This window comes from Alosa pseudoharengus, unplaced genomic scaffold, assembly GCF_046254945.1.
Source record: "Alosa pseudoharengus isolate Yale_2024_CS ecotype anadromous, Long Island Sound unplaced genomic scaffold, YU_APseudo_1.1 YU_APseudo_1.1_scf_2, whole genome shotgun sequence".
NCBI lineage: Eukaryota > Metazoa > Chordata > Actinopteri > Clupeiformes > Clupeidae > Alosa > Alosa pseudoharengus.
This window is the reverse complement of record NW_027468663.1, coordinates 27,558,803-27,581,873: the sequence shown is the minus strand read 5'-3', so window position 1 is coordinate 27,581,873 and position 23,071 is coordinate 27,558,803. Positions and strand designations below refer to the sequence as shown.

Genomic DNA, 23,071 nt, shown 5'->3' with positions numbered 1-23,071 from the left:
AGCTCTTCTTTTGTCAAAACAGAAACAAAATATCTTCTCTGCTTGTAAATCAGCAACGTAGGCTAAAATATGTCCAAACTTATCACCAAGACACTGAAATATCTCGAAACTGAGCAGTGGTCAAATCTAAAAGTTAATTTCTTCACTGAACTTCGTGTTCCATGCTCACAACTCTCACTGCAGGAGTGAGAATCTCAACTCTGTACTATGCTCGGCGCATAAGTACAATGAACACTTTTTTTAGTTTATTCTTGTATTCTGGGGCACAGTAGTATAATAATTGCCTAAGTAGTGTTGACAACAATTTTTCTAACCAGTTTCACTATCAGTCACTACTCCAGTTGACACTTGTCAGACAACCGCAACTATGAACTTTCCTGGTTCATATATGAGTACTATTGTTCCTTGTAGTACTATTGCTGTCCTTAGTTGGGCAAAGGGGGATTCTGTGAAGTAGTTGCCCTGTCATTTTAACAGAATAGACAGATCGGGCATTGTGGTTGGGCATTTTGGCCCTGAAAGGAAATGTGTCCACGTACAGTTTGAGACTACTTCAAGAAACTCCAGATGCTGCTGTTCATGGGATGTTTGACTAGGATCATTAATATTTCAGCATGGTACTCTATGACTACTTGAACAGTGGTGCACAGGACCAGCTGGGTGGTAGAAGCATTTACTATAGTACTTGGGAAATAACAAAACAGATGACAGGAAAAGTTTTGATAGAGGAAAGGACAGGTTCAATCATACTGACAGATACAGTGAGCATCAGGTTGTTTCCATCCTCAAAATTTCAAGCTACATGACATTGGGCACACAGCTACAGACCAGCAGAGGGCGAAAACGACTCTCCATGACCAGGATGACCACCAACTTATTCAAATATCATATATAGCCTTGCAGCTGTAGCTGGGGTGAAGTGCACCGCGAGGGGCAGAAAGTTCAAAACTGGCCAGTTCTGGGCTGAACCTGCCTGGTTCTTGTGCAAGGCAAGAAAAAAGAGCAAAGAAGAGCCAGCCTGAGGTTTGCAAAAGACCATTTAAACTGGACCAAAGCAGAGAGATAGATAGATAGATAGATTAATTTATTCATCCCCAAAGGGAAATTATGATGTTACAGCAGCATGTATATCACACATATATATGCATACATACATACATACATACATACAAGTAAAAAAAAAAATCAATTCGATATAGTCAAAAAATCAATTCGATCTGTTGAAGAGGTTGTATGTAAACTGCATTGTCTCTCAGCATAAGATTTTTCTCTCATGGCACAAAGGGGAGTTGTTGTAAATAGTCATGGCAGTGGGCAGGAATAACAGTCCTTGTTACAGCGAAGTTGAAGCAACCTCCAGGTGAAAACACTCTGTTGTCTGACCAGTAGTTCATTCCATGGATGTGAGGTGTTGTCCATAATGTTAAGGAGCTAGCTTTTGGAACATCCTTCTCTCAATAACCAACTCTAGGGGTTCAAGTGTACTTCCAATTACAGAGCCAGCTATTTTAATCAACTTGTTGAGTTTTTTGGTGTCATTTGTCCTGATACTGGTGCCCCAACAGATGGCTGCAAAGAAAATGGTACTAGAAACAGCAGACAGGTAAAACATTTCAACATCCTGCTGCACACATTAAAAGACCTAAGCTTCCTCAAGAAGTATAGTCTGCTCTGTCCCTTCCTGTAAACATTCTCAGTGCTGCACCTCCAGTCCAGTTTGTTGTCCAGATGTACACCCAGATATTTGCAGTTTTCCACTACCTCCACCTCTTTCCCCATGATGGAGACAGTGTTTAACTTTGTCCTAGCCCTCCTAAAGTCCACTACCATCTCTATGGTCTTGGCCACATTTAAGAGTAGGTGTTTCCACACCACGCCACAAAGCTGTTCACCAGTTCTCTATACTCAATCTCCTCCCCATCCTTCACACACCCCACAACTGCAGAGTCATCAGAGTATTTCTGCAGATGACAAGTTGCAGAGTTGTACTGAAAGTCTGAGGTGTATAATGTGAAGAGGAAAGGAGAGAGCACAGTCCCCTGCGGTGCTCCTGTGCTGCTAACCACCTTCTCGGACACTGACTGAGGAAAACTGTCCTGGTAACTGTCTTAGGAAATGCAAACATCGATTTTCTGACTCCTTATACAATAACCTTTCCAAAAATGTATAGTTTACCAAATCCCACAAAAATTCCCACAAAAATATATAGTGAACCTGACTATGGGGCCAGACTATCAAAATTTGAATTCTCAACATCTGTACAACCCCACCAGCCAGAAAGCACAATTATGGGCTCCACAACTCAGCCACAACTCGGCTGAAACTCTATATGAAAATGTAAGGCCTTGCTTTTAGAGGATAACATCTGTACCTTGGTGGTGTGTAGTGATAATGAAAAAATAGAACCTAATAGTGTATTCAAATATTCCTTTTGTGTTGCGGAACTGGAAATATCATTATGCCATTCTTCTCTCCAGGGACATGCACATACATTTTGAAGGGCAGGGGCTCAAGTGGAAAAAAGGCACTTCATATTTTTATTAACATGACTTTTTGTACGGAGATAGAAGATTATGTAAGCGTTATCTTGAATTATCTTGTACAGTATTGTCAAATAACGTTAACACTGATAAGATTCTTGTTGAATATAAGCCAAAATAACAAATCCATAACGACAGTATTCATCTTGCATGAAGTATATGAGCTATAGTTTCACAGACTAAATTACTAGAGTGTAAATGCAATTTATAATTATTTTTCTGAAATAACCTCATTACGAGAAAGTGTATGACATCTTGTGACATCAGCTAGGACTTTTATGATGCGGCTTCTGTAGCAAATCGTAGTAAATCGTGCTTGCAGTGGGGCCAAAGATTATACATGGCAAAACAAGATAGTTCGTCGTAGTTCATGTCTATGGGTAGCCTGACGAGCCAGACCCACATTAAAATGTAGGGTCTGGGCACTCACCGTTCGCAGTGCTCAGTCCGAGGGGCGGGATAATCAGTTGTCTTTCAAATTCCCTCTGCACGCAATAGGACAGCGGCAGCGCTATGAGTCCCATGCGTTTCCCACCAGCGGAGCTAGTTGGCTAGTTCAAACGTTTGCCAGCTTAACTCGTGTCACAATGTTCGCCAACAGTAACATCCATCTTATTTGTTTTCAAGTAGCAGGGAATTCAAGCCAAACCGTTGCAACTCTGCCATCAATCATTATGTTAGATTTACGTCTAGATTTCTAGGCTAGTCTATGGGTGCAAAATGGGGATCGAGTGCATAACCTACGGTCACATTAGCTAAAAGACAACGACAACTCCACCAACTTGCCGTTGAGTGGGCTGTAAACAAGGTTTCGCGGGTGATTGATGGCTACCGATTTCTACGTGCTAGGTGGCTGACAGATAGCTCATACATGACATATTTTTTGGTTACAAAACCTGACTTTTTAGATTTAAAAGTTAATATTACTTGCTAGGGATTGCAACATATAAGGCCACAAACCCTGAACTTACTTGTTAGTACAGAAATACTGGCTTCTATGAGTTAGCTACGCCATCTTGGATAAAGTTTTTGAGTTAACTTTCAAACAACGAGCGTCACCTTCACTCCGATTGGCAGTCGCTTTGTCGCATCGTTCAGCATTTGCATAAAATAGACTTCTTGTCTATTTTAGCCCCGCCTTGCTCGTGGCAGTGGCAAGCTTGTCGCTTGTCGCTGGCAAACGGCCACTCCCATTGAAAATGAATAGCAGCCTGCCGCTTTGTCACTGTTTCTCGGAGCTAATGTGACTGTGGGGTAAAGAGGCATGTCGTTGACGTATTGATACGTAGCAACCGGCCAACAGCAGCAGAATAAATAACAGGCACACACCTGATATGGTCGATTTTCTCCAGACTGGAATGCTCAAAACTGCTAAAAATATACCTGAAACGGTCAGAAGGGTTTGAGGATCTTGAAAACATGCCCAAAATTCATATTCCTAACTCTATAGAACCAAGATCCTAGCATATGTGGTGAAATTCTGAGCTATGGCCATAAACGTCAATGGAACAGTCGCTGCCTCTGCTCTGCATAAAGGGAGACCCCCGTCGTGTGATCCGGGTTCCCGGAACTGGCTCCTGATGAAATATCTTGCTCCGCCATGTATAATCATTGGTGGGTGGAGCTGAAGTCTGTTGCAACGCTAGATGGGAGAATTTCCCCCAATAATTAACCCATGAAATTACACAATGTAGCTTTAAGCACTCCAGAAAAAAGGGCACTTTCTCCTTTGGAAGAAAATGTCTCTGACATCTACAGTATGTGTGCACATGCCTGCTCCTCTCGAGTATAACTGGGCATACTGTATAATCCAAAATATTACCTGTAAGGATTTTTTCAAATAATCCACCCTACGAATTTGGGAAAAAGATAGGCCTGAGTGTTTTTTAAGCTTTCATCAAATAAGTAGGCTTAAGCTATTGGTCTAAATTGTTTCACTTTAGTAAGAAAGCTGCTACATCTCATTGCCAGAATGTTTTCAAATGATTTCCCAACGTGAGTCTGTATTTTCTGTTAGCAGGTATAGCCAAAGTGTTCATGCCCAGTGTGATGATTCTGATGTGTTAGTGTCCTGTCAACCCATGTGTCCTGTCCACCAATGTCCTGTCTACATGTTGTTCCCATGTATCTAAGTCTGTGCCAACCCTCTCAGTGACTGGATGTGTGAGTGCCAGACAGTATCTCAAAAAAGCCAAAGATAAAAATTAGTCTCTGTGAGATCACTTTCTATATAGATGAAATTGTGTTTTTTATTTCAAAATCCTGATAGTTTACCATGGAAATGTACATTTCTTTGCAAGATTGTAATACATATTTTACATCAAAAACATAATCTAATCAACGTGGAGAGTCCATAGTGAGACAAAAGCTGACATCCAGAGGGATACTGCTCCCACCTTGGAATTACATGCAACTCTATTCAAGGTTCAAGGTCAGCTCAGGTTGTGCCTGACCTGGAAAACATACACATGTGTTACATCTAGCCCACTGATTCTAGGGTTGACTTCTGCTGGACAAATCAACAACGAGAGGGTCGTGCCCCCTAATGTCTTTAGCACACGGGAAATCAACAACGAGAGGGTCGTGCCCCCTAATGTCTTTAGCACACGGGAAGTATAGGGGCCTTAGAGGGGGCAGGAAAATAGGAAGTTTAATTAGGACTTGTAGAGAATAGGGAACCATTGAGTCCAGAGACAAAGGGTCTCATAGTCCTCTGACCCCCTGAAGGAAGGAAGGCACCCTTTCCTTTCCACTGCTGAGGAGGGTGGAGTATGGAGATTTGCCCCTCTATTTCCCGACATTCTTACAACAGAGTCGTATCAACTCGCAGACATCAACTTCATTTTAATTAACATTAATTACAATGTTTTAAACTATAGGCCAATGTACATCTGCTCAATTCCACAGTTAATATCAGTATACCATTTATTCTCAGAGGTGTACAAATATATTATAAAAAAAATAATCATTATGCTGAATGGCAATTTAATGTGAGATATATATTTGTGGCACTTCAAGGGAGAGCAGTCGATTCTTGGCTTTACACAGACCTCTTACGAGAAAGGGTAAAGATCTAACGAGACTAAATGGGAAAAACATTTTATCTTGAACAAAGGACATCCTTTAAACAGGATAGAGAATACTTTTTTACTTGGCTTCACTATTTATTAATTGGCGCCCAGCTGCCCTGTGGGGACAGCGGGACTGGCGGAGAGGCGGCCTCGCGCTCTGTTTTCTGTGACAGGAAGCTAGTCATCAACATGGGAAAAGCGTCTGATTGTTATCCGTGTTGCTCACGCACTGTAGGGTAATTATACATGGAAGGGATTCATAAATAAGGAGGTAAACTTTATGACCTTGTGATCATGAGCTATGGAAAAAATATAATGGATCAAAGTATGGAAGTAACGTTTAGGGATGGGCAGAGATGTACCCCACCTCATGTGTCTTTCAATCATATTAGGTAACTTCCGTGTCATGTGAATGGGTGGTCCAAGGGTAGCAAAGGTTTGCTTATGTTATAGCCCCACTGCTGGCTTGGGCACTGTTTTAAGTACTGCTTCCTGCTGATGCAAAATAATAACAATTGTTGTAAAACTGCCAGAGCTTTTTTTTTTTTTTTTTAAAGACAGATTTTAGCCTTCAGTTTTCACATTTTTCCTTCCAGCATCTGCCACAACACCTGTGCTGACCACTGCTGGACCCGTTTTCTGTTTCGTAAACATTATTATGACGTCTATGACGCCTGCATCCGTCCCTATTGTCTCTTTACATTCTGGGGTTGTCTGGCGAATGTAAACAGACAGAAACAGTGCTTGGGATGGGCAACTTTGTGTAAGATTGTGTAAGAGCAATTGTGGGCTCTAACCAATGTCTTTTGCCAATCTATTATTGGATGGAATCTCATGCTAATTTAGAAAATACCATTTCATGCAACTAATGTAATTTATAATTGAGTGCTGATTATTACAAAAATGACCATTAAGCTATAGTATTTTCTCCTCCCTCTCTTCCTCCTCCTTCTTTTGCGGTTTAGAGAAATGCTGTAAAATGTACTTAATTAAGCAATGTCCTTTGGTTTTGCGCTACCTTGTTGACATTGTGGGAGTTTTGGACAGTAAGAAATGCATATTGCACCACCATGTTATATTACAGGTAATGGTTTGATACAGTTGACTGTATGGATCACTCCCACAAACATAATGTGTTTGTAAATATTCACAATTCAGTATGTTAAGTATATTCACAACTATTCATAATTCAGAATATAGCAAACATTCAGAATTTATCATTACTGAAAGTCATTGATCATATGAACTAATCTCATACAAAATCACAGTTAAGGAAACATTAAAATGAATCATTATTTTAATCTCAGTAATTATTCATTTTATATCTTTTGCAAGACCTCAATTTGTGCCAGAGATATGTTAACACCAACCACCCCTACCTTTGATAGGAATTTAAAGGAAATGAGCATGGAATGTGATGAGAAGTCAAGGGTTTTTAAATATGTTTACATGAATTACATGTAGACAGAGTGAAAGAGTTTTTTTTATTAATATGTGCAGGTAACCACAGATAAATGACACCATGCTTACTGAGTAATTAAAAGACACATATTTTTAAGCTCTTGTGGCATAACAGATAATATACAAAGGGTATGTGGTCACTTAGTGTCATCAGATTATTCAACATCACAAGAAATTGGAATGCCATTGTGCTTTACAATCTCATGCACACAATTCACTGTTCAGAATGCATTTTTTTAGTTTAGAATATGCTGTTTATTCCGTAAAATTCTTTACATAATATATACTATATGACTATGTACATCTTAGAGAATTTGTTTAACCTCCCACAAGAAAATGCATACAAATTGGAATCTGCAAAGCAAATGTACAGGCTAAAAGCAGAGTACAAAACTAGTATAACCACAGTTTTTGTTGAACCTCAGCTTTTAATTAAATCCACTGTATTTTTCTGAGCTAAGTAATGTGGGTATGATTCCCCAGTTTCACTCATACATCCCTGTAGAATTGTCCTTTATGAAACTCTCTTCACAGCTCAATACCGCTCTGGATTTAAATACTTCTGGAGCTCTCTCAAGTGATTTGAGATAGGATCTGGGAACACAGAATATGACAGTTATCTCAGACTATATGTATTCATCATTATACATGTTGATATGTTCAAACATTGTAAATGCTGTCAGACTTACCTGCCGTTCCATAGCTGCCACCTCCGTACAGCCCCGTGTTGCCACCGGTCCCTGTTCGTCCAAATCCATTTGGACTAAACCCAGTTCGGCCTGTTCCTGCTGAGCCAAAGCCTCCAAACCCGGTCCCCCCAGACCCTGTCCCACTCTGCCCGGTCCTACTGGACCCTGCTCCACCAAAGCCTGTGTTGCCCTGCCCTGTAGTGCCAGTCCCTGCTCCAGGAAGTGCACTTCGACTGCCCCCTGCTCCAGCAGAGCCTGTGTTACCAAACCCTGCTCCACCAGCCCCCATATTGCTAGTGGAACCAAATCCTGTTCCACTATGTCCTGCTCCTGCACCTGTTCCAAAAGAGCCCGTGTTGAATCCTGCCCCTGTTGACCCCATACTACTAGATGAACCAAACCCTGTCCCACTCGATCCTGATCTATCATTTCCTGTTCCAAAGGAGCCTGTGTTCATTCCTCCCCCTGTTGGGGAGCCTAACCCGGTTCCAGACCCTGTCCTACCAGCTCCTGTACCAGAGGGCACAGAGTGGCTTGATCCTGTTCCAAATATTCCCATATTTCCAGAGGATCCTGATCCAGTCCCTGGTCCTGTTCCACCTAATGCTGGTTTACCAGACCCAGGAGTACTTGACCCTGCTGCTGTTGGGAATCTATCCGCGCTCGGGCCACTTGACCCTGTATTTCCCATCCCAGTTCCTCCCGACCCCACCTGATTCACACCACTGCGACCAAACTTTTCCAATTCAAACTTTTTAAATAAAGAACTGTCTGGTCCACCAGACCCTCGTGCAGTGGGTTTTATCCCTGATCCTGGTTGAACTGAAAATGTACTGCCACTACCAGGTAATATGCCTCCTGTTCCCATCCCGCCCCCTCCTGGGGCTGAATTCCCAGGAAAAGGTTTTGGTGGTGGTGCCTGTAAAGAAAACATTTTTTGATGTGTTATTATCAATATACATTTTCTCAACATATCCATATGTGTGAAATACTAGTCATATAACTCCTACCCTGTGTCCACAGTTAGCCAGAGAGGCGTTTATCTTTTCTTTCAGCATGTTGATTTCGGATTCCTTTAGACTCAAGGTTCCGTCCAACAGCTCCTTTGCTCCTCGGAGTTTCCTTTGCTCCAGCAGAACCTGTTCCATAGCCTTGTCATGTCTTTCCCGGGTGTCTCTAAGATTCTTGTAATTTGTTTCCGCAAGGGAACTTAGATTTTGCTTACATTCAAACAGGTTCCTGTCCAGATATATTTTTTTTGCTTCAAGATGACTCACTCTGTGAAGTGTTTCAGAAACTTTTAATCCAACATTGTTCAAGTAGGGCTGAAACTTGTTCTCCACCTCTGCTGATAGGCTGCTACAGTTATACTGAATCTGCTCCAGCTGCTCACGCTGTTTGGGACAGGTTATGTGGAAAGGGATCAGTTGTGGAAACAAGGCGCCAATCTTCTGTCGGAATGCCTTGGTGATCTCTGGGATTCCGTCCAAGGACTTGATAAAGTCCTCCTTACACTTTGTCTTAAAATGTTCAATCTCCCTCTCAGCAGTGGCCTTCTCTTGGCGCAGTGTGATTGTCTCTAGCCTAAGGGATTCCCTGTCCCTGTTTGCACTGTCCAGTTCATCTTTCAAAACATGAAAAGTCCCTGAAAAATTCCCTTGCACAATTTCCAGCCATTTTTTCAGCTGTGAATTTTCATATTGTAGACCATGTAGTTGACCTGATATTTCAAAAAAAGTAAAATAAATAGCATTAGTGTTGGTCAGCATGAACATAAAATATTATTGGATGTTAAAAGGTTGTTTGTTTGTGTACTTACCATTTGATTGGCATGAAGGTTGTTGTACCACTCTTGGGCAGTTACATGGTGGCGATGAACTCATTTGACATTGTAACTGTATGGTAAATTAACATTACAAATACAAATATAGTTACAACACAATTAATGACAGTGCAGATGTATATTACAAAACAAAATACAAAACTGCAGCAAATAACAAAGAATATACAAGTGTTACAGACCTGGCAGTAAAAAAGTATATCACTTAAATGTTCCATATGTATTCTTCTAAATTGAATTATATGAGAACAGAATCAGCAAGATCTGACATGTTTTTGATATTGCATAAAACAAAGCAAAGTATTAAGCAACATCTCTGAGCTGTACTCAGTCAAGGGTTTGGATTCTTTGGCATCAAAACAGATTCAGTAGAACCTTATATGACGTATCCCTCTATAATGTAGGCAACAATGTTTGAAGAATGCACTTTCTTACATTCATATCTGAATGGAGTGTTCAAAGAGATTCAAAGCAGGTTAAAAAGTAAACAGGGGCTGCATGAGGTTACAACATTTAAGATATGAAATTCAGACCATATTAACACACCACTGTGATGTGCTAACAAAGACTTTATAGACAACCTTTTCCTCAGTATATTTTTTTCTGCACAGCTTTACAGTTGTTGTTTTAGTGGTATTGATGTATTGACAGTGTTGTCAGTGCAACAGCTTTACAGTGCAGTGGCTTTGAAATTTGTCCTTCAAATTATTGAATTTGTCAAATCTTCAGAACAAAATATCATCAGCAGGTTCTTTAATGTTTGTTGTGGATAATGTTAAATGTCAGTAAATAAAACAGGCAATAAATAAAAGAGCATCAGATATTACTCACCAATTTATTTCGAAGACTGTTGATGAAGGAAACAGAGTCATTGCCTAATTTTCGTAGCATGGTGATATTCCTCTGCATGTATTCCATTTCCCGATTTGTCATGTTAATTTTTCGGGTAAGATTTCTGGTCTCCTCCTGAAGGTATCCGTATTTCGTAATGAGCTCATTGTGCATCGGGTCAAGCACTTGTAATCTCTTCTCAGCTGCAGATTCCTCTGGCTGTCCATAGACCAGGAAGAGAACCAGGCTGACAATGATCAGAGTCTGGATCAAGGAGGAGAAAAAGAAGACAATTTTCATGTAGTAGCCACAGCTCTTGCCCCTGGCCTTGTGGATTTTCTTGGCACTCGCGCCAAACTTAGATTGAGAGTAGCTGTTGTTGTACATCTCTGCAAGCTGGGCTAAGGTCCAGATGGACCTCTATCTTATGATGAGTAAAATAAAAGCCAAAGTGCTTTCAGATCGGATATAATTCATATACTGCTGCTTTCTAGGACTTGCTATCTTCTTTGAAAAGTAGAGTCCAGATCTTGTGGTGTCAAGGTTTATGAATGCCAACATACCCCTCCCACGGCAGGAGATCTTCCTGATCCACCCTGCTGCTGGACGATTGAATAACCTTTTGGACCACAGAGATGGGTGGTCTGCACTGTCCTGCCACATTGTTTTCATGTTCACCTCCAGCAGACTTCCTATTGTTTGACAACATGGCACCACATGTGATCTGGTAGTTTTGGGACATGCATGTCCCAAATGCATAAGTCCAGACAGTGAGAGAATACATGGCTTATTCTTTATGGGTTTATTTTTTGTTTCAACTATAACCTTCATACGTGTTTCCAACTTTAAACTTTCATGCATTAAGACATCTTTTATATTTTAAATCTAAAAAATTATAAAATATGAGTTTTGTATGTGAAATATTTTATATGAAATATATATATATATATATATATATATATATATATATATTATTTTTAATTTTTTTAACAATAGCTACAATCAGCCACGTGGTGAATAATCACATCTAAATTAATTTGAAGTTCTTACTGACAAACAATGCTCATTATTTTGGTGAATTTATTTTGAGACCAAGCACTTAAGGACGTCAACATAAGGTGATTAGTGATGGACTTTCATCTTTGATGTTGGAATGCTCCGATCAGTGACGTTGGAGGTAGTCTGCCTGGCGTACATGCACAGGGAAATGGGAGCATTATGAAAGCCTGGGGTTTTCCTGCCAGGCATTGTTAATATGCCGGCTTGTCTTCAGAGGAAGCTGTAATTCATTTTACTGCGCCAGAGTGACAGCCTCCAAGTTGCTGTCAGGACAAATTTTAAGTAAACGACAGAACAAATGTAGGAAATCTTTACCAAACACACATTTGTTTATTAGAGCAAACTATCCTGTTTATGTGTATCCAAAACAAAAGCCTGTATGGAACATAATGTTACGTATTTGGGTGTCTACACGTTTGTTCATCTGTTCCACACATGACAGCATATGTGATTGACACAGCATCCTTTTCTAAATATAGAACCGAGGTTGTAGAAAATATATATATCGATGTCTGAGGTATTTCCCACAGCCATCAGTGATGTTTGTCTCTTATTCAGGATTACACAATTTAACATTTTATTATTGGTTTTATATTGTTTTCAAGTTCAAGTGAAATCAGCTTTTACGCGTTGGCTTCGTATTATTATTACACTGTAAAAAAAAAAAACTGGTCTCTGTAGGCAGCAGGCTCTGAAAACTGGAAACAAATAAAGTGGGGTGCAGCCGGCCCCCAAACAAAAACCAAACCTTGCTTGGACTTTCTTTAGGAATACTAAAGGTGGGGGTAAGCTACCTCTCTTGTGTGCTTCGTTTGGTCCTTAGTTATAATATGATGTATGTTTTTTTTAACTGATTTCACTATCTGTGTTTTTCCTCACAATTTGGTCCCCCTCACTTCGAAAATATGTCCTGTGCCCCTGCAAACAACTCAACTTAAGACTTTTGTCAAGCACCAAACATTATCTGTCCTTCATATGAGGATATCCCGTCATGTTAATTCATTGAAGATGATATTTAAAATCATGCATTAACAAATGGGAAATTTTCGATGGAGACCTACCAAAAACGTTGTCCTGTATGGGATACATTTTGTTAAACAATATGGAAATTATTTCCACATATAAATCAAGAATCTTAGTATAGTATGCTGATATTTTTTTGTCAAAATGTTTTTTTTTCATTGATTTTTTTTATTGATTCCTGGGACATTCCAGCATACATACTGGTTATGGCCCTTTGCGCTTGTCTCCCTAGAAGCTGGGTAGGCTAAATAACTCAGCTGTTCCAGCAAACACATTTTTGTGGTAAGTTCATCTCTAGGAATGATTGATTGATTAAAATTCTTTATTGATGTTATTGTACAAAGAATGTATGTAAATAAATAAAATGTCTGTGTACGTTATTGGTCAAAAGGCTTGGTGGACTTGGTGTGCAAAACATTGTTTGCGGGTGTAGACATGTGTCATAAGGTGTATAAATAATGTGCATATGAGTGTATGGGGAATATAAACATAAAACAAGAGTAGAAAGTACAGTTCATACAGTGCATCTACAGTGTATAAGACACAATTATTGTCTTCTGCTCAGCCAGCTCTTTAGGGATGACTTTGACTTTGGGCCAGTTGACTGCTGGTAACCCCAGTAATATTTGGGTACATCATTTTTTATAATTCTATGCACCAACAGCCAAGTGGCATCTGTGACGTAACAAGAAACTTCTGTAGAGTGGTGTGAGCTCTGTATTCAAAGGTCTATCATGAATGTGAGCATATTATTATGATTTCCTGCATATTAAATGCAGGCTTATAAGTTTTCCAGACAGCAAAGTGGCTTACATGTGTGTGTAAGTTGGAAGCTTAAGAATAAGCCTCACTAATTATGACATAGCATAGCGTAACGGTCATATTGTCAATTTTTTTTGTATTATGATTTTTTTCTATCAACAACTTTCTGAATTTTTGGTCAACGATTCCTGGGACACCTAAACAGTGGGGCACATGAAACTTGGTGGTTATGTAACCCCACTAGACTGCAAGGGCCCACATTAAAGGGATATTTCATTTGGGGAAATACACTAATTTTCCACCTCCCCTTCCCTACCTTTCTCCAGTTCATCCAGCCGTTCTCTGAATCTGGTGATACCAGTTTTAGCTCCAGCCTAGCATAGATTATTGAATCTGATTAGCCCAATAGCTTCTCGCCTGCTAGCATCACGTTTAAAAGTGACTAAGATTTCCGATAATTTTCCTATTTAAAACTTATCTCTTATAAGTTAGAAAGTGTAATAAGACCAACGAAAAATGAAACGTAGCAATTTTCTAGGCTGATTTGACATGGAACTACTCTCCTTCTAGCGTAATAATCAAGGAACACCATGGGCGCAGCAGCACCTGAAAAATGTCCCTGTAGGCTAACTTCTAGCAACGAGGTTGAGCTACAGCAGACGAATTGGTTAGTGACTCAGTTTTTATGCCTGAATGAGAGTATAGTTCCATGTCAAATGGCTTACTGGGCTAAAATACTTTTTTCATAACTTTAAAAGCACAGTGCACATTTTGCACACAGTGTTTTATGTAAATGTGACAGGGCATGATGAAAACTTGGGGACAGTTGTAAATTCTCATTTATTTCTAGAAGTTATGTTAATTTCCCATGTTTAATATATCAATATGAACAATAACAACCTAAATTTGTATTGAACTTCAGATCTACTTCATTGTCCCGTTATTCAGAATTAAAAGCCACCCCGCCAGCCTATCAGAAAAGAGTATTTTTTCTCTCCGGATGATAAATGAATATATGTGTAGCTACATTTAGTTACTGTACACATGCACACACTCACACACACACACGCACTCATGAACACACGCAAACACACACATAAAGATACATGCACACATGCAGACACACGCGCACACACACACAAATAAACGCGCACGCACACACATACACACACGCGCACACACACACAAACACGCATGCACAAAAGTTGCAAGAGTAGAGGATGGAGTAGGACAGTGTTTTTCAACCACTGTGCCGGGGCACACTAGTGTGCCATGAGAGATCATCAGGTGTGCCGCAGAAAATTACCCAAATGTCACTCACTGGTTCAGAAAAGCAACTGTTGCATCAAAGAATTTATAACCACATGCTCTCATTGATTGTATGATTGCACTATTTGTGGTATGCAGGCATTGTACAACGGGGGGCCCATATCCAGTATTCACAGAATCATCACATCCAGTTCATAACAACAATTAAATTAGATATAGTCACCAACAAATGAAACAGAGGGCACTTGTTTTATTGAGCAGGTCTTGCATAGAAGCCATAATAAGGCCATATCTGTGTATTATTTGAAATTTTAGGCTATGGTATGTTTATTTTTTCTTCACACAGAATGTTAGTGTGCCGTGGGACATTTTAAGTGTCAAAAGTGTGCCGTGGCACAAAAAAGGTTGAAAAACACTGGAGTAGGAGATGGAGACAAATTGACAAGCGTGATTTATTTTTGCGGAGAGAAAAGACTGAGCGACGGTAATTTTTTGTACCACTTTGCAGTACATCTATTTTACACCCAGTGTATGCATGAACCAGTCTGCAGTAGCTTGTATCTCACCATTTTGTGTTATCATCAATAGTTAAAATGCAAAATTGAGACCCCTTGTACAAGCTTTGCAATTAAATTAACAGATCATAATATATATTATACGGTAGCTTGAAAAGGTCACAATACTTCCAAATGAAAAGAACACTTGCATCAATTTGACAGCACATGACATACAAATCCACAGAACATACACAAATGAACACAGCACAACAAAAGAATTCACTACACCAACAGAGATTTCCAATCGGAGAACTTAATTGAGACCATTTTATGTTTCCAGTCTTTTTTGGTAAGTTGAACTTAATTTCAATTAAAGATGTATAATTATTTATTGACTTGTTTAAATTAGTTTACCCTAAGCAATAGTTATATTTAACCAGCAGTGATTGATCAGTTAGGATTGTCACAGTTGTCTGACGGTAAGATTGAACCTCTTTCGTGTTGTGAATGCTTCTGCTGTGTGGGACTGCATTTGTTGTGTGAATTTGCAACACACGAAAAAAAGTTGTTGCAAAGCTGTAGAATATTTCAGAGGAGGCTGCTTCTATAAGACTACAGGTGAAGCAGTGCCTTACCAAAAAAAAAAAGAAGAAAAAAAACACAAAAAAAATCTTACAATAATCCCAATTTTACTCCTTTGAAACAGAAATACAGTCACTAACACGAGCTGTTTCCCTGAAATCAATTCTGTGAGTGACAACAGCGCCATCGCACCCGCGGTGGAACAGAGAATTACAGTGAATCAGACTGCTTAATGTCTAATAGGGGGAGAACCCATAGGGAGAACCGCCACTCTCAGGAAACTTCCGGTTTCTGAACTGGTTGTAGTTCCTGTTCTGGTTCCATGTGAGGGCGCTCACAAATAAGTGCAGAATGAATGGAGGTCTATGGAGCTGTACCCTCAAAATCCACTTTTCTCGGGATATAATTTTTTGTGTAGAAATTTGAATGTTGCAGTCGAAAGAGGGGGCAGAGAAAATACAAACCGCTGAGTATTATATTTTTTGAGTCAATTATTTGTTCTAAAAAGCCTTTCAAATGTGTCAATGACGTCATTCATTAGCAGAAAGTGTTGTGGGCAACAACGACCCAACCTGTAAGAAATCGAAAGGACGTGACTACTTGTTCATTCAACTTTTGACCTATAATCCATATAGAGCTTGCAGAAACCACAATCAAATCTTCGATTTCTCAACGACAACCAGGTGAAAGAGACTAATTTAGCCGTCTAGCTCCATAAACCCCCATTGTTTTTGCACTTCTTCGTTATCGCCCCTAGCGGAACTGCAACAGATTGCAGGTAGGCCTACAATGGAGTTAATAGGGAGTGATCCGGCTCTCCGTAAACGGGCTCTGGCTTCACCAACTTTTCGTTTTGCTTCACTAACATAGATATCTTTCCCCATTGACTTCAATGTAAATCGAGTGAAACCCCAGGCGGCTCGTGGATTTTTTCCGTTTCAATTGATCCTTATGGCAGATAAGTCCCACCCGAGAAGCAGTGACCGATTGGGCAGAATTTCACACTTCCTGCCGTTGAATGTGATTGACGCAACACTCTGGCCAATCACTGTCTCCATTAGTGAGCTTGCTTGCCATAACTTTTCAGTTGCCTTCAGTAACCTTACTAGAGTTTCATTATAAATTGTGTAACTCATTCACATAGTTTTACATTAATTTTGTAAGGTAGGCCTACGTAGGATTTTTTTATAGGGGAGGGGGGGGGGGGGGGTGTGTGTGTCATAATTTTATAACTGCTTCACTAGAAAAAAAATACCACCAGTTGCCACTGGTAGCAATAGTTGTCTTTTTCATGTGTTGTGTGCTGTAGGCCATTTTATGTGTTCTTATTTAAAGGAACACGCCACCCAATGTCAGTAGTAATATATGTTCTTACCTTAACTTTCACTAGTTGAGTCATACCTCTCCCATGTTGGTACGTGCACTCAAACACTCTGGTGCGCGGCGCGAAAGTGTTAGCATGTTGTTATGCTAGCGGGCTCAGACGTAGCCATAGAGGGAGTAAGATAGCAGTAATCAAAAACATCCACGTTTTCCCTACTTAAATACAGTTGCACGAGTACTTGATAAAAATGTGTAAGGTCACACAACATGAAACGTGGTGATTTTCCAAGCGAATAAACAGGAGAACTACAATGTGTGGCGCAATAGCACTTGGGAGTACTTCAACCTAGCGTAGTAATATAATTAACACCTAATTGTAGATCCTATCCACCACAGTTTAGAATCCATGCTTGATCGACCCCTCAGCCTCCCCCTCCCCTCTGAGCGAGAGAGAGGCACACACACTAGAGATGCACGGATGGGCTATTAAAGTTTTATTGTCAATTTCTTCACATGCCCAGACATACAAAGAGATTGAAATTACGTTTCTCACTATCCCACGGTGAAGACAAGACATATTTTACCAATTAAGTCCACAGACAAACATAACATTCAAGTAAACAATAAATGAGTAAATAAGAAGGCACATACAATAAATAAATAAGAGCAGCAAAATTGGGTTGAAATTGTGCATAGACAGTCAATATAATAGTGCAAAGTCAGGCCAATAAATGGCTGAGGTAGTTCTGTTTGACCTAAGTAAGCAAGTGGCATAGTGGTGCAAGTTATGTAGAGCAGCAGAAGTGTTGTGTTTTCAGGACAACAGGACAACAACAACAAGTTGCAAAGTGTGCAAAGTGTGCAAGTGTACAAGTGGAGTAGTGCAAGGCAGCCATTGTGGGTCCAAAGTCCAGGATGTTATGTAGCTGAGGGTGGAGGGGGGAGAGAGTTCAGCATCCTAACAGCCTGGTGTATGAAGCTGTTGGTGAGTCTGGTGGTGCGGGAGCGCAGGCTTCTGTACCTCTTCCCAGAGGGCAGTAGATCAAACAAATTGTGAGCGAGGTGACTTGCATTACTCACAATTGTGGTCGCCTTGCGGGTGAGGTGGGTGGTGTAAATGTCCTTCAGGGAGGGGAGTGAAGCACCAATTATCCTTCCAGCTTTGTTCACTATGCACTGCAGGGCTTTCCTGTTGTATTCAGTGCAGCTTCCGCCCCACACAGCGATACAGCTGGAGAGGATGCTCTCAATGGTGCCTCAGTAGAATGTGGTCATGATGGATGGTGGAGCACTTGCTCGCCTGAGTTTCCGCAGGAAGTAGAGGCGGCACTAAGCTTTCTTCGCCAGTGATGCAGTGTTGGTGGTCCAGGAGAGGTCTTCACTGATGTGCACCCCCAGGCTGTCTCATCTAGGATATAGCACAGGTTGAAGTCAACGTCAAGTTGGTTCTTTTTACGGAGGTGAATGTGTGTGTGTAAACATCTTATAGATGCGACTGCCTGGGTTATTTTGTTTCGATATTATATATAAAACACATAGTAATTGTAGCCTACCATTCAGGGAATAGGCATTTAAAAGAGAGACAGATTATGGAGTGATATGACTCAGAAATGACATCGGGCGATGGCGGTGCGAGATGTTCAGAACATAAGAGCTAAAACTTCTACAAGCTCAATGAAAAAAGAAGGTAAGAAAAATAGTCGGAAAACTTAGATGTGTAAGGCAAGCAAGCAAGTTTGGTGGTTGTTACTAAAAAATGTGAACATGCACGTTGCACTGTTGTGCGGTGGACTTTCGGAATGAATGGAGTCTGCGTTTCTTTAATATCGAGGCGCCATAGTTTGTCAGATCGGATCGAACTATATATATTATAAAAGCATAAACCCTGTACCTGAAATATAACATCAATCAACTTATGTTCCCATCTTCCACCACACTTTGCATAATACATAATCTATTCTGTATAGGCGGATCTAGTGTGCAGCTGATACATTTTTGTATGTACAATCCAGGGGAAACAAATTAAACATCCTAAACTATATATTTTCTGAAAGCATATAACCTGTAGATGAGACATAACACCATTTAAGACATGTCCCATCTTCCTCCATGAATGCACAATACATTGCCCTCTATTCTGTATAGGCGAATCCAGTGTAAAGTGGATACATTTGGGCATGTCCAGTCCAGGGGAAACAAATTAAACACCCTAAACAATGATTTTCTGAAAGCATATAACCTGCAGATGAGACATAACACCATTTAAGACATGTCCCATCTTCCTCCATGAATGCACAATACATTGCCCTCTATTCTGTATAGGCGAATCCAGTGTAAAGTGGATACATTTGGGCATGTCCAGTCCAGGGGAAACAAATTAAACACCCTAAACAATGATTTTCTGAAAGCATATAACCTGCAGATGAGATATAACACCAGATAAGACATGTCCCATCTTCCTCCATGCCATGAACAATACATTGCCCTCTATTCTGTAATTGCGAATCTAGTGTAAAGTGGATACATGTCGGCCTATATTGTCAAGGGAAATCAGATTAAACACCCTAAACTATATATTTTCTGAAAGCATATAACCTGTAGATGAGATAAAACACCAGTTAAGACATGCCCCATCTTCCTCCATGCCATGAACAATACATTGCCCTCTATTCTGTATAGGCAAATCTAGTGTAAAGTGGATACATGTTGGCCTATATTGTCCAGGGAAAACAGATTAAACACCCTAAACTATATATTTTCTGAAAGCATATAACCTGTAGATGAGATAAAACACCAGTTAAGACATGTCCCATCTTCTTCCATGCCATGAACAATACATTGCCCTCTATTCTGAGGCAAATCTAGTGTAAAGCGAATACATGTTGGCCTATACTGTCCAGGGAAAACATATTAAACATCCTAAACTATATATTTTCTGAAAGCATATAACCTGCAGATGAGATATAACACCAATTAAGACATGTCCCATCTTCCTCCATGCCATGAACAATGCATTGCCCTCTATTCTGTATAGGTGAATCTAGTGTAAAGGGGATACATTTTAGCCTATATTGTTCAGGCAAAACATATCAAACACCCAAAACTATATATTTTCTAAAAGCATATAACCTCTAGATGAGATATAACACCAGTTAAGACATTTATTATCTTCCTCCATGCCATGAAGATGGTTCATAATCCTGTATTGCATTTGCTCTGTATTAAAACGCATTACCATTTAAAATCATATTCTTGTTTAATATGACCACAATTTGACATCAATTTCACCCCTGTAGGCTAAATAGTAATTATATATAGCCATTTTAACCTCTTGAGAGCCATTTTGAAAATGACCCCTTTCCCAAGGTCAGATTTCACTAGATTTTTAGTATGTTATTTAGCATGTCCAACAGTACCAGAATCCAAAAAACCTTTTGTATCAATTTTTTGGATGTTGAACCCTATATTGACCCGCCTAATGGGTCTTTTCACTGACTAACAATTCAAAAGCTACATTCAGTCCATGGGCTACAGCCACCTGATTCATCAGCGTTTATCAGGTCACTGCACAGAGCAAGGGTAAGATACAACTATCGATTATGCTATAGCCTACACACCCCAGCCTACTTCAAGGCTCTAACATCATGCTGCTCCAAGCCCGCGTTTTCACGTCGCAAGATGATCCAGGTAACTCCAATGCTCTAAATTCTAACATGGCTCGCCACGCCAAGCGTCTGAAGTTTGTATCCAGCGGTGGCCAATCTTCCGAAGATCACTCAATCCGTAATCCGTTGGTATCTGAAAACGAACAGGTTTTACTCATTCACTTCCTATAGTTGCCCATTGACTTCTCATAAACTGATACTATAGCGTTGTTGGATATTTAGGCTACTTATAACGAACTAATGAGCCCCAACATTAAGGGCCCTATCATGACATTCTAAAGCGCATCGTCACTCGTCAAAAGCTTATTCAAATTGAGTAGGATGTCCAGTCCACATTGGGAGGGGTTTTGTTATCAAACATCGAGCGCATGGCGCAAAAAGGTGTTTCTAGGTTTTTTAATCAGTCATATGGGTGTGTTTGGGGCGTAACATCATATGAAACCAATGAGAATGACATCTGTCATTCCCTTTAACGGCGCAAAGCCCGATATGTCAAATAAATGCATCGGTATTTTGGCATTCAACGGCGCATTTGGAGGAGGCTGCTTGCGAGACCGTATGGAATAGTCATTCCACTAAACCATGCTTTACTAAAACCTAGCATAGCCTTCACGCATTTGCACTCGTCTATTATTTGAACTCATTGGCAAAGTGAAACTAACTTCACCAAGGTGTCAGTCAACGACAAGACAGTTATATGCAGTTACTTTCACTATTGACTGACAATAATGGGTTACCATCGAAAACAGAGAGAGAGAGATAGATACTTTATTGATCCCCAGGGGAAATTCAAGGTCTCAGCAGCATAGAGACAACACATACACATTCTTTAACAGCAGGAAAAGTAATTAAAGTATATAATATAAAAACACAACTAAGCAATAAGGACAGTAGAAGATAAAGAATATACTAAATATATTAAAATACAAATTATACTAACTAACACTTAATCTAAATCAATTCTAAAAACAGTATCCACATAGTGGTGATTAATCAATCAGAGGCGCTTGCAATGACTGAGGCAGGGACTGAGCCTGTGATTCTCTGTGCATAGTAAGGTAAGGTAAGGTGCTCTGTGTGAATGAGTGTCATGGTGATAGTGGTCATGGTGATAGTGCAAATGAGTAAGTCCAACAGGGAAACAATGCAGAAATAAAGTCTATATATCTATATATTTAACTATTTTAAGAAAAGGTATAAGTGTGGCCACAGTTCGGCTGTGGCATGGAGGGAGGGGTTATGCATATGTGCTAATGTGCTAATATAGCACGCAAACAGTGAGGCAGAAAGACAGTGGTAAAAGTGGCTAGTGGACAGACAGTATCCAAACATGGAGGGGGTGAAGAGGCAGACAGACTATGCAGAGAAGTCTATCTCTCCTTTTCCCTTAAGTGAAGCATTGAACAGTTCAATGGCCCTGGGGACAAATTACTTTCTCAGTCTGTCTGTTGTGCAAGGCAGTGAGCGAAGTCTCCAGCTGATCAGGCTCTTCTGCTTAACAATAGTGCTGTGGAGTGGGTGACACTCATTGTCCAAGATGTTGATCAGTTTGTTCAGGGTCCTTTTGTCAGATAGTGAAGTGATGCACTCCAGTTCAGCTCCCACTACAGAGCCAGCTTTCCTTACCAGCCTGTCAATTCGCCCCGCATCCTTCTTCCTTGTGCTTCCTCCCCAGCATACTACTGCATAGAAGAGGACGCTGGCAACAACAGACTGGTAGAACATCCTCAGGAGCTTGCTGCACACATTGAAGGACCGCAGCCTCCTCAGGAAGTACAGCCTGCTCTGCCCTTTCTTGAAGAGTGCATCAGTGTTGGCTGACCAGTCCAGTTTATTGTCCAGGTGGAGACCCAGATACTTGTAGGTGCTTATCACCTCCACATTGACCCCATCAATGGAGACTGGTAGCAGAGTGTGGTTAGACCTGCGGAAATCCACCACCATCTCCTTGGTCTTTGAAGTGTTGAGTTGAAGATGATTGAGTTTGCACCATTGCACAAAGTCCTCCTCCAGGCTCCTGTACTCCTCCTCCTGCCCGTTCCTGATACACCCCACAATTGCAGTATCATCAGAAAACTTCTGCATGTGGCATGACTCGGTGTTGTAGCAGAAGTCAGATGTGTAGAGGGTGAACAGGACTGGAGAGAGCACAGTTCCCTGTGGCGCTCCGGTGCTGCTGATCACAGTGTCAGAGAGACAGTTCTTCAGTCTGTCGAACTGTGGTCGCTCGGTCAGGTAATCTGTAATCCAGGTTACCAGGTGAGCGTCCACACCCATCTGCAAGAGCTTGTCTCCCAATCTGAGGGGTTGGATGGTGTTCCAAGCACTTGAGAAATTTCCCCTTGTCTAGGTGGGAATGTGTCCTGTGTAGAAGATAAGTGATGGCATCGTCCACTTTAGACTTTCTCCTGGTATGCAAACTGTAACGGGTCTATTTTATTTTATTTACTTTATTGCTG

General features: G+C 40.5%; 1 protein-coding gene across 1 annotated transcript; it reads right to left on the bottom strand.

The window, feature by feature from the left end:
- Window positions 1-7,126: 7,126 nt before the first annotated feature.
- Window positions 7,127-10,925, bottom strand: LOC143133435 (uncharacterized). The gene is made up of 5 exons (XM_076293198.1): window positions 10,433-10,925; window positions 9,581-9,656; window positions 8,772-9,481; window positions 7,762-8,680; window positions 7,127-7,666 (listed from the first exon to the last, which is right to left on the bottom strand). Exons 1-5 carry the CDS (start codon window positions 10,817-10,819, stop codon window positions 7,608-7,610), a joined length of 2,151 nt encoding a protein of 716 aa, XP_076149313.1. The 5' UTR covers window positions 10,820-10,925; the 3' UTR covers window positions 7,127-7,607.
- Between the last annotated feature and the right edge of the window lie 12,146 nt (window positions 10,926-23,071).

Coding starts and splice junctions, on each gene's coding strand:
- LOC143133435 (XM_076293198.1), bottom strand. CDS start 10,819: ATGTACAACAACAGCTACTCTCAATCTAAGTTTGGCGCGAGTGCCAAG. Junction 9,482..9,580: donor ACCTTCATGCCAATCAAATG/GTAAGTACACAA, acceptor TTGAAATATCAG/GTCAACTACATGGTCTACAA. Junction 8,681..8,771: donor TGGCTAACTGTGGACACAGG/GTAGGAGTTATA, acceptor TTTTCTTTACAG/GCACCACCACCAAAACCTTT.